The following is a 16414-nucleotide window of genomic DNA, read 5'->3' as shown; positions in this document are numbered from 1 at the left end:
TGTAGTATTTCGGAAGCCATAAACAACATGATCACACTGCAACACCCTGAAATTAAGATATCTTTTGAGACAAGTACACATGTAGTTGCATATGTTTTTAAAGTTACCTTATACAAGAGATTACTTGGCATGATATCAAGGTATGCTTTAAATCAGATTGCTGCTGAGTTTGAGTGTGTACATTATGTTGACAAAAACTCTTCTCTTGTGGATGTGTGATGAGACCTAGTCACGGTCTTCCATGTGCATGTGAGCTATCTAAATATGTTCTTGGTGTCATACTACTTGAGACAATCCATATGTTTTGGCAGAGGTTAAGTTTTTTAGACCAAGGATTATTTGAGCCCCAAGTGAGCATAACCGAAGAGATGGAAACTATATCCAAGCGATTTAAAGAGTTTGATGTTTGTGGCAAAGTTACTTTGAAGATTAAGCTTTGGGAAATTTCTTACCCTGATCTAAACTCTATGTGTGCTCCTCCAGAAAAGGTGAAAACAAAAGGTGCTTAGAAGAAACCGATGACCAAACAACAAAGATCAACAAAGCGTGATCCGTCTTATTGGGAGAATGTTAATGCATTACATTTTGTGCAGAGTAGTAATTCTTTAGTCAAACGTAGTGCATCATCATCTAAGCAACCAATTCAAATAAGGAACATGCCGATGTTGGATCAATTTCATCCATGCATTCATGATTCCATTGTAAATATTGTTGATGTCAAAACTGATGGTAATTGTGGATATCGTGCAATTGCTGCCTTATTAGGTATGGGTGAAGATTCATGGTCACTGGTGCACAACCATTTGCTTAAAGAACTTACAAAATGGTCTGATGAGTATATTAACTTGGTTGGTGGCATAGACAGATTTGAGGAATTAAAGCATTTTCTACTTGTCGATTTAATTTGCTTTAAATAAATTCAATTTGTTGGCTGTTACATGCAAGTTACCATGGATAAGTGAATGAATATAATCGACATGGGATATGTCATTGCATCAAGGTATAATGTGATCCTTTTTTTCTCTTTCACTCCAACAAAGGATGAGATTTTTCCTTCATAGAAGTCAACCACCAACAGATTCTTCTGTGCATCGCGTCATATGTATCGGTCATGTGTATGATTATAATTTTGTTTAGGTAAATACATGATCATCATGTTTGTGTAATTTTTGTAAAAAAAATATGTTCTGACATTTTGAATGTGTATGTCCTTATGCAACATGTATTCTTAAGAGAACGTTGTCCGTTACCGCCACTAGCGTTGTTATGATCTACACATTGTCATCATCAGACAAAGCAGTGACCCACACTACATATGAGTAGAATGCAGTAGTATACAAATTTGTCAAGGTTGAAAACATAATTTGTTGATTTAGGTGAAGATTGAACATTTAGTTACTTAAGCGGTTGTCATGTAATACGATAATATATGCGTGTTTCACTAAATTTTAAGACGGTATTTATTGGGAGTATGTCTTTGTCTGTTTATCCCAAAGTGAATCCACTGATCAAGGTTTACTGTGACGTAATTAATTAGTGTTACTTGGATAATTGGGTTGGTTTGCCTAATTACGGTGACTAAAGGTTTAACATAATAATGCAAATTGGTGATTACTTTTAAATTCAAATACGACTTAAACTAAATTATTTAAAAAACTTATCAAATAACATTAAATAATTAACATTGTATTCTCATATATGATACATAAATCATATGAAACATAAATCATATGAAACCTAAATAATCGCAACAATCTTCATGCGTCTTCCATACGTTGCCTACGTCTGGATCGAACGTAGACATTTCGTTACGTAGTGACACCTCTTGCGATGCCCAGGCAATCTTCGGTGACAGTGTATGCTTCTGTTCCCTCGGTCACTATCCTTAGGTTGAGCAGCCTTTCCAACCTTTCAACTATTGCTTGGCAAGCCTCCTAGTAAATTATCAAAAAACCATAAAAAAGTTTAGGGTTAATGCATGTTCACATACATTGAGTAACAGTCACAATTGATAATTTTGTGTACCACTGCATGTCGAGGCTGGTCTACATCAGCATGTGCATCTTCAGGTGCTTTGTCCATAGCCGTTGCCGCTACCGGGTGCTGAGCAACATCTGGTTCAACAAATGTGTCATGGTGCTGCACGAGCGGATGTTTAGGAGGATCCCCAGGTTGTGCCGGACTCATGAAGGGATGAGATATCATGTAGAACACTGTCTAGGCGATACACATATCTGACCCACCGGTGTAATGTATTCAGAAAATCGAATCCATCTATCATCAATGTCTTCTATACATAGAGAAGGAGCAACAAAGTATGGAGGAATGATCTGCACATACCTAAATTGTCATACTACCCTCTTCGATCGGTGTATGACAGTAGATGGACCCCATCTGATATGACCGAAAAATAAAGAGATAACCTCAAACTCTCTGAATGCACGGTGCTCCCCGTACAGTATCCAACACACAACATCAGACATCAATCTATTCAAACGCTTACGGTACGTCGATACTGGGAATGCCTTCCCAGACTTCCAACGGTAGGAACATGGTTTCCTCTCATCATAATCCTCAGCAACAATAGCAGAACCAACAATAGGAAAATGCTCGTAGATCCAACATTGCACATATTTTAAAAACAAATAAATTCAACACAATTATCAAATAAAGTAACCAACTAAAATTAAATTAAAAAAAATTAAATTACCTGTAATAGTGTGATATATCCTGCAAGTTGCTGGACTGTGCTCTTTGACGCATCATTCAAATTGTCATACATATGCGCTAGTGCAACAACTCTCCATGCATAACTTCCACTTTGCGTCAGGTCATGAAATGCGTCCAAGAATACCACGTGCACGTGTGTGACACTCTTGTTAGCAAAGAGTGTGTAACCAAGTAGATGCAACAAATACGCTTGAGTTGTTACAGTCCACTGTGCTGTGTCACATTTGCTCCGATATACGTCTCACTGCCAGGATAGTCACACATATGCCCCATGGCATCAAAGAATTCGACTAAGAGAAACACGACATCGTCCACATAAAGAGGCTCAAAGCTATGGAACGCGCCTGTAATAGGCAGATGCAACAGTGATGCTACATCATCCAAGGTGATAGTCACCTCTCCTACTAGCAGATGGAAACTACTAGTTTCCTTATGTCACCTCTCCACGAAAGCGGACATAAGTCCTTGATCACTCGTGTCCAGTGAACATGCGATCAGAGGACTTAATCCTGTGGCAGCCACTAAGCCTTTGATCTCTCGAGCAGGCCTGCCAAATTTCTCAACCTTCCTTCCATGGGAGGATAACTTCAGCTCAAGATGTTCCTGAAAATCATAATTTAACTCATTTAAGCAATAATAACAAATAGTTATGAAAGTATTATTTATTTAAAAATATAAATACCTCTCCATTCCAAACTTTTGCTGCCACATGATAAACATAGTCTATCAAAACTGATGTGTTGTGGGGTCTGCTTGGAAAACCCTTAGCATCAGTAACTACATAATCAACAACTGCTTCTTCAGGCTATTCATGGACCTCGTCATCTGCATGATCCACATGCTGAACATCTTCAACAACAGTTACAGCTTCCCATTGTCTATGTGTAGATGCTGGGAGCATTCGCTGTAGGGGGGCTTCATCTGCATCACCACTGACTTCTCTCCCTAAGGCTCTTCCTATAACCTTGCCTAAAGTTCGACCCAAACCTCTGGTTCTAATCATAATCTGCACATTGAAACAGTTAAAACAATTTATGTAAGCGTTCAAACAATACTTCAATCAATTAATATTTAATAATTTATAAATAAATTTTTTTTTATTTTTTGAATAACTTTTTTATTACTTTAATATATTCATAAATGCATACAATTTTTTTTTTCAAATATATAAAGTACACAACACTAATTCTAGTAAAGTTAAATTAATGACCAAAATATAACTACAATTTTGGTTTTTATTTCTGACAAATCACTATTTCATTTTTCAAGAAATTACTATGACAATAACTTTAATTTTTTTTACTAATGAAAATATTTTAATTTTATACTTCCAAACACTATTTATATACATATTTAATACTATGACTGTAATAATATACATATGACTATATCAACAGTCATATATATATATATATATATATATATATATATATAAATTGTAATTTAAAAATTTACATTTTGTTATTAAACTAACTAAATTGTCAAATATATACTAATAAATTTATAAAACTCTTTTAAAATGTGTAACATTTATAAAACACTTTTTAAAATATCAAGTATAAGAAATACTAATTTACTTATACTGTTTAAAAATACTTTAAACACAATAATATATATACATTTATTTTAAAATAAACAAATTACTTAAGTTCTTAATAAAAATTAACTTCAAAAAATAAATATAATTAATTAAATAAAATAACACAAAAAATTACAACAATATTTATCTATTACAAAAAAAAATTTAAACAAAAATATTAATTTATTTATAATTTTTAAATAATTATAAAATAATTTTTTATCTCAAATTGAAAAAAATAAATTAAAATAAATATACGGATCCCCCCATCCCTGCAAGTTCGACAGCGAGAGTGAGAGGAAAGGAGACGTACCTTGACATGATGGATCTCTGTCAAGGAAACACGAATGGCGTGGTGGCATCGGTCACTAGTGGCATTAATGGTGGCGACAACGAAATCGTGAAGAAGACAAACAAATCAGAGAGAGGAGGCCCTATGCTGCTTAAGTAAATGAGCGGGAGAGGAAACAAAAACACATTTAAAACATAGGTGAAGGATATTTTTGCCATTTTATCTTTTTTGTTGGGCGTATCAGCAATTGGGCTGGTATCTAAAGCAAAACCCTCGTGGCAGTTAGCACTTAGCAGCAAAGAAAAGAAAGGAAAAAAATTGAAGTCCATTAACCGTATAAAATATAATTCTATGAATCAATGATCATACACATTAGTATAACCTCACCTATGATATCATTTGGACTCACTTTTAATTCAGTAAAAGAAACAAAAAATCATGTAGTCTTCTGCATACTAATGGTTCTTTTACACATTAGTGCATATTCTTGCAGCCACTAAATTTAATATCCGTGTAAGACAACTTCATTCTTTTGAGCACCCAAGTCTGAATTTGCGAGTGTTCATTCTTCCATTTAGAGCAAGGGCTAGCACATCATATTCCTCAACGTACAAGAGCTCTGACACCACCGCTTGGATATATGTAAATAAATGTTAGGGATGCTTTTATAAAGATCATATCAAATCAGAATTCTTATTCTAAGAAATGGAATGAGAATTATAAATATAGATAATTAGATTATATTTAAATAGTTAAGATTGATAGAAAAAAATACAAGAGAACTTTTTAAAATAGTTTTGTTACCACTAGCACTTAAATTTGATCATTCATATATGACCTAAATATATAGCTCTCATATAAAAAAGTTCTCATATTTAATACTATATATATGGGTCGGGAGCATGTCAAGTGAAAGAATTTTTGAGCGAATCATTTCCATAATCATGAAAGGTTAAGATTAAGAGATAATTATGTAATTTTTTAAGTGATCATGTAATCATTAAATATTTTTTAATCATAAACATTCATTTACCGTCCACATATACTCTTCTTACCCTCTCATACAAATGAGTAATGACCCTTTCACTTGATAGCCTCCTATCAGAGACTGAGGGCCTGTTAAACTTCTCCATAACCACTTGTAAGAGAAGAAAATAAGAAAAGAAAATGAAAAAAAGTGGATAAACAGACCCGATATCTAGTGAGAACATGACATGTGAGAGGAGTTATCAGGTCCTTGGTAGATGTATTTGGTGAATAAGAAGTGTATGTATAGAGAGGTAGTGCCATGTACCAGGTGAAAGATAATAGCATGAGAGGAGCCGGTACAAACAGGGACAATGTCAATAACAAATCAGGTCCTTGGTTTAAACATTAGGTAAAGCAATTCCAATACCAACTGCTAACGAACCTTTCAGATTTCAAACTTCTTAACTGTAATTCCAATTATAACTATCCCATTAAATAACAAATAAGCACAAACCTTGAATCCATGAATCTGACTGTTAAGTCGATAAACTAGGTCGTGGAAAAAATGGACACCATCTGACATTCTAAGCTGTTCCTACACATTACAAGAAGTCATTCTTTGGTATCCTATCTGCCCTCATATTCATTCCTTATTAATTTTTTAAGAAAATAATCTATATAATGACCTAAAGGCATTTTACACTATCATATAATTACACATGGTTAAATAACCTATTTGATTCTTTATCTTATTTTTTTTTATCCAGGTCCTTTATCTTTTAAAAATTTTAATTTGATCATTTATCTTATTTTTTTGGTTAAGTTTAATCTTTCATTTTTTTTAAAAGTTTAATTGGTCTGTTATCTTATATTTTATCTTATTTTTTGTTCAATTTGATCTTTCAATCTATTTAAGATTGATTTCGTTAATCATTTAAAAATGATTTTTTTTAGTTCGGTTTTCTCCCCTATCCTTCCACTTCATTTTTATCAACAAAAAAAAAATCATTCTTAAATGATTAATGACGTCAATCTTGAATGGATCAAATGACTAGATTGAACAAAAAAAAGATAAATGATCAAAATAAACTTTTTAAAAGATAAAGGATTAAACTGAACAAAAATATTAAGATAAAAGATCAAATTGAACTTTTTAAAAGATAAATGACCAAATTAAATAAAAAAGTAAGATAAAAGATCAAATAGGTCATTTATTCATTACAAATTAACATGCATGGTGAGTTGATTCACTTTTGTAAAACTATCTTAAATATCATACTACCGTATTATCAACTACTGTGATTTCTAATTGGTTATCAATATAAATATTTTTGCACTGATAGAGCATATAAATTAAACTTAGTTTTTTGTCCATATCACTTGACACTTTACCATGCTCCAAATGTATTGCCAACAAAAGAAAATACGCTGGCGTCATATCACAAATAAATTCTAAAACTTTTTAGACTACAATAATGTTTGCATGTAGAGTGAAATAAATTGATATCAACTTGTATTTTGTAGGCTTCTTCTAAAGCAATAACAAGTTAACAATTGTTACTTCTTAGCTATAGGTAATGGACAATCGTGCTGATATCCAAGTCAGGAACTAAGTGCAATCCTAAAATAAACGATTATGTCACTTAACAACTAGCACTAATAAATTTTAATAAATACTGTAGAACATATTATCGAAGGTGATAATGCTTTAGGTAGACCCAAAAGCCTTGCAAATGACAGGTGGAGAATTGCAGCATCATACTGAAGATGAAATTAACACAGATCATCAAGCATCACAAAGTAACACAATTTTAGTGGCATAAATTGTTTCAAATTACCAGAATAACTTTACAGAAACATAGGATTGGAGTCCACAGAGGAAACTGTTATTAACTTGTACAATAATAGAATTCTAAAGAGGACATCTCAAATTAATTTTAAGATTTCAGACTCATGAAAGCCTGGACCTCAGTTTTAATTCCCAAAGCATCCAAATTCATATGTGGATAATAAATTGTTCTAATTACATCTGAAACTTCACAATGTAGTCCTGGCTCAACCCATAGTATATATATACAGTACTTGCATAGGCATTATAGCGAAACTGAGTATTTCAAATTATGCTTACAAGTTGCTTCTCCGATGCATGTGGAAGTGCATTCTTCAAGTTAGCACGAATGGTTATGGGATCTGTCCCCGTGATGACCTACAAAATATGCACAATTGTTCAGACAAGGTTTGTGAATGTAGTGAGAAATTTTAATACTGACACAATTCAACATAAAGAGTTATGGGAGTAGTTTCCCGTTTTTTTTGGTTACTGATTTCAAGTTTTTTCAATATACTGATTGATGCACAGGTTGATAGTTTCAACAATTGGCTATGCTTTGAAATTAACAAAGCAAATATGAAACTTGATAATCACAAGTTATTAGAAAAGCACAAAAAAAAAACTAGAGGAAAGGTTTGGCTTAAAAGCATAACAATTAACAGATAAAGATTTGTTGTTTCCATCTAATCATCAATATCTATATACTAAAATTGAAGTATGATGAATATACTAAAATGCCCATGGCTGAGGTGTTGACATCTATCCATTTTCTTGGTTTTTTGGTCATTTTATAGCCCTCCAGCTTTGCTTTGATTTTGTGCCACCTGTTGCTTTATTTTGTGCCACCTGCCTGCTGTGTTGCCTTTTTTCTGCCACGTTGAGATATTTCCTCTCTCTTCATCTCTTCTTTACACAAAGCCTGAGCATTGTCTGTTTTTGCTTCTCTTCTCATCTTCATTCTATTTTTTCTTTTTACGATTTTGGTTTGGCTTTGAGGATGGGTTGGGTAGCCATGCTTTATCTCGTCGTCGTTCCTGCACTCAACCGAGTTTCCTTTTCTGGGCTTGTCTTTAAACTATAAAATTTAGCCTTCGAGTTTAATTTGGGGTTTGGTTTGGTTTCAGTGATTACCTGATCAAGCTTCTCCTAATCGGTGACTCTTCCATTGGAAAATCCTTCTTGCTTCTCAGATTCGCTGTGAGTCATCACTTTATTTGCTTCTCCTAATCTCTCTTTTGGTTCACTTCCTTTGTTTCTTCGTTTCGTTTTAGGATGACTCCTAGGTCGACAGCTACGTAAGTATTATTGGAGTTGATTTCGTAATTATCACTCTTCTTCTCTTTTGTTATTTCTATTTATGGCCCAACACTCATTTTATTTTATTTTCAAAAAATCAGAACCGTGGAGATGGAAGGGAAAACCGTCAAGCTGCAGATTGTGAGTATTCACACTTCACTGACACGAATCAATGTCTTTTACCGACTACTTCATTTATAATGCCTAGAAAGCATGATCATGCATGGAATGGAACACTTTTTCCTTTATTTTATTGTTGGTCACTCAACGTCTGGGACGGTGCTTAGGTAGTGGCACTATTATAAAAAGAGGATTTTACATCGGTTTTAAAGCACTTTTAACGATGGTTTTGAACCATCGTTGTAACCAGTGTCATAAAAAGTCAAAATTTTTTACGACAGTTCTTAAATTACCGTCTTAAAAAAGTTATACATTCTAAGACGGTTATCTTCCTGAGAATCGTCTTAGGATGTGCAACCTTTCTAAGACGGTTTTTCAAAAGACCGTCTTAGAATGTCTACATTCTCTTAGAACCGTCTTAGAATGTATTTTTTTTTTAAAAATAAAAATATTAAGGATTCTAAGACGGTTTTATGAGAAAACCGTCTTAGAATATAGACATTCTAAGATGGTTCTCTTGAGAACCGTCTTAGAATGTATTTTTTTTAAAAAAATAAAAATATTGAGGATTCTAAGACGGTTTTATGAGAAAACCGTCTTAGAATATAGACATTCTAAAACGATTTTCTTTTAAAACCATCTTAGAATGTATTTTTTTTAAAAAAAATAAAAAAAATATTAGAAAAAATGAACTTTCTCCATTGAAATGAAAAATAAGATAGATACTACATTCCTTGAGCTAGTGTTTCTCAAGGTTTCAATACATAATGGTTATCAAGGTGGATACTTAGTAAGCAAGCACATGCAATTTACAAGCAAAATGAAATGAAATAAGACCAACACAACTCAAAATGTAAGAGTAAAATATTTACTTGTCATGCCGACAGTCATTTTTTACCGTAATTGAGGTGAAGCTTATTTAGAGGTACATCATTTAAAAAAATGATAAGTAACAAAATTCTTTCTTATTATCATTTTTTGTTAAAAAAATTTTAATTAAAAAATAGGAAAGAAGAAGAAACAGATGATTTGTGTGATGATAAATATTTTCAACTTAACAAAATTTGATGATCTCACATAAAACATTCATTTGAGGACTTGAATATTACAGAAAACACAAACTTATCTAAATTAATTTGAAAGCTGAATCATCCTGTATATTTCTTTTTGTCAATTACCCTTAATAATTTTCTAGTAAAATCATTAGACATACACTGAATCAAAAACCAATAAAACAATTTTCTGTAATTTTTATAAGGGTAAATAATAATAAATGATATTATTGTTAAAAAAATAATTAGGAGAGAATTTATAATTTATTATATAGTCATTTCCCCAAAATAAGACTTTATAGAATTAAATTTAGTGGGAAGATAATAACTAGTAAAAAAAGAAAACCTAGGAAACTACACTGACTTGTAGACAAGATTTTAAAGGTTAGATTAATAAAGGGAAGAGATAGTGAGAAAGTAGTGAGTTTAAAACTCACTACTAAAAACTAATAATTAATATTAATATAAAACTAAAAGAAAAAACAAAAACAATGGCATCTAGACAAAAGAGATAACTATAAGTGGGCAATAGGGACCAATTAACTCTAGATTTCCTATTGAGTAATTAGATTTAGAATAACCAATAGCAGAAAATAGCAGAATGTCATCTAACTATAAGTGGGCATGTTCCAGAAAATAGCAGAAACATGAACCTGTGGTCCTGACAATGTGCATGAGTCCAATAAATTGCGAAGAATTTCAAGAAACTCGCCGTGCATGTTCTCTCCAAAATCTGGTAACATTCATTTAACCTGAACAAATAGTATGCGTAATAAAAACAAGCTGGACTAGCCTTCCATATTATATTACATATAAAATAGGATTTCAAATTAAAATATATGATATTTTAGAAAATATGCAAAAAAGTTTTTGTTAAAGAAGTATATTTTAATTTAATAGAAAGTGAATATATCTCACCTAATTTGGACTTATATTAAAGTATTGTGAAATTCTATAATTAATTTTCCCCACACATATCTTTCATAGGAGGAAATCTTTCTCCAAAATTAATTTTCCCCAAAATTAATTCTATAATTAATTTGGACTTATTGAAGATATATTTGGATGTTAAATATTTGTGTTTTCCTAATAAAAAAATAAAAATATACTTTCTCACATCATAGAGAATAGAGGTTAGTCCCTTTCTCTAAATCTCATTTCCATTGCTAAATTATAGTGCTTTGGTACCAACATCTTTTATATAAAGACAAATATCTTATATAAAGACAATTTTTTAATATTTCTAATTCTTATTTTTTAACTACGTAAGCTGATTTAAAAACAGTATCACCAAACATATTTTTTTCTTTTTCTTTAAAAAAAAAACAGTTTTAAAATTATTTTACATAATACTGTAACATTTTTGTGTGAAAAAAAAATAGAACACAAAATCTTTTGTTCATGTAATAATTATGGAAATAAAATCTACTTCACATGATAAAAGAAATAAAACTAGAGCACTGTGATTACTGATGAATTGTGATGTTTTGCTGGTTTAGTAATTGGATGAATAAGGCCAGTAAAACAGTTTTGATTATGAAAAAACTTAACTAAAGTGATATTAAAGGCAGGACACGTGTTTTTATTAACCACACATGGTATGCTTCAGCTCCTCCAAAATGTGTTGTTTTGTCATGTTTGATAACTTGTAATAGAATTACACAGACATCCAAAATCTCGGTAAAATGAGGTTAAGAGAAAACATAACAATTTTTATGTTCTTCAATAATAACATTTTATGTTCCTAAATTAAAATTTCATTGTTACTGTATAACGTTTATGTGCGGTGCTAATCCAGACAAGAAAGTGGTTGATGAATAGTTACAAAAGCATATCACCAAAAATATGAAGAAAAAAAGGTAGCAATAGACCACTACTAACCTTCACTAGTGGAAAGCGCGGATTCTACATCGGTGGAAACCCACATTCAAAGACGGTGCATAGACGATGTAGAATGTACAATCGTTGATAGGCTAACGTTTCAACAACGTTCGTCAACTGCCCGATGTAAAAATCCATAATATTCTAAATTGGTGCCAGCATAATGACCGATGTTGAAAGCTTCGGATCAAAATCGGTGGTGCTTTCAGGCACGACGTTGAATGCATTCATTCAACATCGTTTGTTCGGACGTGCCCGATGTTGAAACCGCAAAAATCTACATCGGTGGAATTCCAAGAACGTCTTTGTATGTTAGTATTTCAACATCGGTGATGACGTCAGCCCCGATGTTGAAATCGTGCTTTCTACATCGCTGGAAATCCAGGAACGTCTTTGTATGTTATTATTTCAACATCGATGCTGACGTCAGCACCGATGTTGAAACCGCGCTTTCTACATCGTTGGATCTCCAGGAACGTCTTTGTAAGTTAGTATTTCAACATCGGTGCTGACGTCAGCACCGATGTTGAATGGGGGTCAACCTGCAATTAAAAATTAGTTATTTTTTTAATGAATATTTGAAATTTATTAACTATATATTACTAATAATAAAGTTACTTCACACATACCAGTCATTAACAAGATTGCTACCAACATTGATCATTAACAGGATTGCTACCAACTTTGAAGCCACCAGGAACATAATGCAGGAAGTGGCATCCTTCATCGAATGGACAGCCAAAGGTGCTGCATAATAAATGAAAGCAGATGACATAAGACTAACATATAACTAATTGATAAGATTCAGATAGGATTCACATAAAACGCATCAAATCACAATGATTGATGACCAAAGTAACAAACAATACTGAATACCCAATGACAGAAAATAAAAAAGGGTCCAGACCTATAGTATACAATATATCACAAATAAGATGGCACACTTGGAAGTTCAAGTATTCTAATGACAAAATAAGAGAATAGTGCATGGTTACATGATAAATTGATAATTAAGTACAAATAACTAAAATGGAGAAATTTGAGCACCTCTTATGATAGAAAACATATGAAACAAATTCCAGCATGGTATGTCTAACTCACAAAATTCAAAATAATAGAGAAACCATAAATCATCTTCAAGCCTAAAATAATACTGCTCAGTATTCAACAGTAAAGCAACAATACTCAATCTGATTTTTCATAAAAGAAGCAGCAAATAGAGAGGCTACAAACATCAAATTGCTAAATGCAAGTACATTAATAATACAGAATACACATAACAATTCTTAAAAAAAATAAAAAGAATACACATTAACAGAAGATAATGGAAAATAAAAAAATCCATATGACATAGTCAGGTGTACTTTTATCAAAAAATCCCAAGTCATAGCCTAATTCATTCCATTTCCTTCTTTACAAGTAATTTTCACTTGCATCCCTTTTTCTATGTAACTTGGGAATAAAGGCATATGACTATGATACTATCTGATATTCCCTTCAACAACATAAATTCATTCAGCCTGGTCACTCCAGACTACCTAGGGAGCAACAGTTCAGAACTGAATAAAAAAAATCTGAAAATAAGAAGAGGAATAAAAAAAATAATCTTTAAATGGGTTGCAAGAGAGAGACCAGAGGGTCCATAATGGTCTCATGAGGGTGCATGGGGGGTCAAGTAGTAGTTGCAAGGTAGGAGAGGAGACAAGTGAGGTATGATAGTTATGAACTTTGACAGGGTATTCACAAGATTTTGGCCACCATCAGCATAGTGGTGATAGAGCACCACAAAAATAATTTCCTCCTTCCTATTTCTCCTCTCAAATTTTTTTTGGAAATTTGATATTTCTATCCTATCCAATCTCCCTCCTTACTTCCTTCCCCTCCCTTTCTACCCAAACAAATAGAGGGTTAGAAATCACACTCCCAATGTTATAACATTGACAAGCAATCAAATACAATAATATACCATCAAGGCATGCAAGGGCTGTAACTTGCAAGACACAGTTATTAAACACTCATAGCACACATCTGTGCTTCTAAAGCAGAAAGAAAATGAGAAAAGATGGTGACAACATAATTTATAATTCTTCCATAAGAGTTACTCCCTATGGTCCTTATTATAAGGCACTTTGGAAATAAATTACACAGACAAATAAAGTAATTAATTCAGTTGATTTTATCAATTTTTTTTATAAAATGTTGCTAATGTACCAATTATACCCTTTTTAATAATCATTAACTTGTTATGTTAGATGTGAAAACATTAAAGTGTGTGAGTGTTATGAGCCACTATCAATAAAAAGTACAAATACTTAAGAATATTTAATAACGACAAGTAATGGAAAAAAGATTCAATGCTTCATAGGAATTCTAAAATGCCTTATACAAAAGACTATCAATTCCTTCTAAACTATGCCTTATAATCAAGACCAGAGGAAGTAATATCAGCATAATTTCATCTGCAATCCAAATAGATCAGTTAAAAGATAAAAATAGGTAAAATATAATGTGTATATAAGGAACATCTTATTGAATCCGTGCACAGGTCTAATTGATGACATGTTCCTTATATACACAGGTCTAATTGTGCAGATGAAATTGTGCACAGGTCTAATTGTGTCTAATTGATGACATGTTCCTTATATACACAGGTCTTTCAGAGGAAGTAACATGTTCATTCAATAAGATTATTGGATGTAAAAATATAATGTGTTGAAATTGATCAGTTAAAAGATAAAAATGACAAGGAGGAGAAGGGATACAAACTGGTCTCTAAAGGGATCTCTCAAATCGTTCCATCCATCAGGAGCTACGACATCAGACATGTATGTTCTTGAGAAGAACACAGTGGCATAGGCTCCCCAAGCTCTTCCAAGCCACTCCCTCCCACTTCCACTTCCACTTCCAACAATTCTACAATTCACAAAGGAAAATCCGCTTTCCTCATTCATCGATTGCCTCCCTTGAGCGGTGATCGATCCGCTAATCTCATCCTTCTCTTCTTTTGCCACACACTTTATGGTACAATCCTGCACGTGTCACAACTTAAATTGTGTGTTTTCCAATTATATATCAAGTTTTCTCCTAATGATATCATATTAATTGCATACTGCAAAATGCAAAGAGTGTGTTTGTGTGTGTATAAAACAAACAAAAAATAATGTTTTTGATCTAATTACATAATTTAAATTATGTGAGTCAAATTAAGGATTTCAGTCGTTTAAAATGACAAAATTATAATAATTGAATGGAAAAATGAATAAAGTAAATTTAATTTAAGTATGTAATGCTAGAATGGCATTTACTTCAATTCACTTTGTCAAATGAATGCCATTTATATACCTTCATATAATAACTTGTCATTCAGTTAAATCCCTCATCTGAGCATTACTAGTTTCACCTAATCTTTATTCACAAAAAAAAAAAACGTTTCTCCTAATCTTTCACTTATGATGGGGCAACTAAAATTTAATTAAAGCCGTAATATCGCAGAGGATGCATATAATTAAGAGTGATATGTTAATTTGTGTATGTGGTGACGAATTGCGGTAGACAAGACATACTTTAAAGGGAAGGCAATTATTTATTTATATTATTTTATTTATTTTTACCTCATAAAGTGATTTAGCATTTCCTAATATGAAATCAATGGATCCTTGGATGAAGCATTCTTTAAAATAATGTCTTCCACTATCATCATTGAGTGTGTCCTGCGCACCATAAAACCCACACCCATAGAAAGCAGCTTGATCATGGTAACCCTCAGTGCCACTGCTTGTGCCCCAACAACTCTTGGTGGCGGTGGAGGAGCCATGTTCTTTTCAGAAAATAAATCGTAAAAATCATAAGTTACAACATATATATACATGTTAATAATGTTCACAACGTATGCAAGAACGTGAAATTGAACAAAGTAACCAATTGAATTGCATGCATGCTTAATATCACCTTAAAGCTGATGTTGTAAGCAGTGAACTTAGAAGCAAAGATGACAAAGGAGTAGCTATAGGAAGTATAGCCGGTGGAATTTGCGGTGTTGTTCCATTCTATGGTTGTATTCAGATACCCTTGACCTTGAATTATCAAGTAGTTTTTGTTGGCCTGCACCACTACCTTCTTCCTGCCATTTGTAAAAGAATTGAGAATTTTTCTTTTAATTTTAAAATTAAAATTAATTGATTTAAATGTCCTTCTAGTGAGGTTGTATGTTGTTGAAACTATAAGTTTGACTTTTTGTTTCAAAATTGATCAGCAAGTCATCTAAAATTTGATCCCTTACTGCCATCAGTTTCACAATACTCTTGCATGTAAGAGAGACTTTGAGATGTAATATTAAACCATTCACTTTAAAATTAGTTAGATTCATAATGAGTTAACAAATGAAAAGGAAGGAAAAAGAAAAATAGAGGTGATTAGGCAAAAAGGATGAATTAAAATATAAGGTGTATATAAAGGCCTGTGCACAATTTCATCTGCACAATTTCACCTGTGTATATAAGGAACATCTTATTGAATCCACGCTATGTGGACGATTGGTTAGCTTGCCGCAGATACAACAAGAAATCCCAATTAGACACAAGAGTCCAGGTATTCCCACTCCTATTGCTAACCCATATTTGGCACTTCTTGAAAGACCTGTGTATATAAGGAACATGTCATCAAAC

The 16414-nt window shown here is 32.4% G+C and overlaps 2 protein-coding genes across 2 annotated transcripts in view; both read right to left on the bottom strand.

Annotated features, from left to right (window-relative positions):
• Window positions 1–1271: 1271 nt before the first annotated feature.
• LOC114410819 lies at window positions 1272–4630 on the bottom strand. Its single transcript, XM_028374740.1, has 9 exons — window positions 4568–4630; window positions 3548–3736; window positions 3219–3333; window positions 2933–3074; window positions 2711–2819; window positions 2424–2609; window positions 2026–2217; window positions 1823–1934; window positions 1272–1309 (listed from the first exon to the last, which is right to left on the bottom strand). Exons 1-9 carry the CDS (start codon window positions 4628–4630, stop codon window positions 1272–1274), a joined length of 1146 nt encoding a protein of 381 aa, XP_028230541.1.
• Window positions 4631–5125: 495 nt separating this feature from the next.
• The window catches only part of LOC114409731, a 51041-nt gene continuing 39752 nt past the window's right edge, over window positions 5126–16414 (bottom strand). Inside the window, exons 7-10 of the mRNA XM_028373306.1 lie at window positions 7699–7776; window positions 7248–7331; window positions 6081–6165; window positions 5126–5232 (exon numbers count right to left, since the gene is read on the bottom strand). Of these exons, the coding sequence (XP_028229107.1) occupies window positions 5126–5232; window positions 6081–6165; window positions 7248–7331; window positions 7699–7776 (354 nt within the window). The remainder of the gene's footprint in view (window positions 5233–6080; window positions 6166–7247; window positions 7332–7698; window positions 7777–16414) is intronic.

This window comes from Glycine soja, chromosome 4, assembly GCF_004193775.1.
Source record: "Glycine soja cultivar W05 chromosome 4, ASM419377v2, whole genome shotgun sequence".
NCBI lineage: Eukaryota > Viridiplantae > Streptophyta > Magnoliopsida > Fabales > Fabaceae > Glycine > Glycine soja.
Note: the sequence above shows the minus strand (reverse complement) of the source record. Positions and strands in the feature narration are given on the sequence as shown.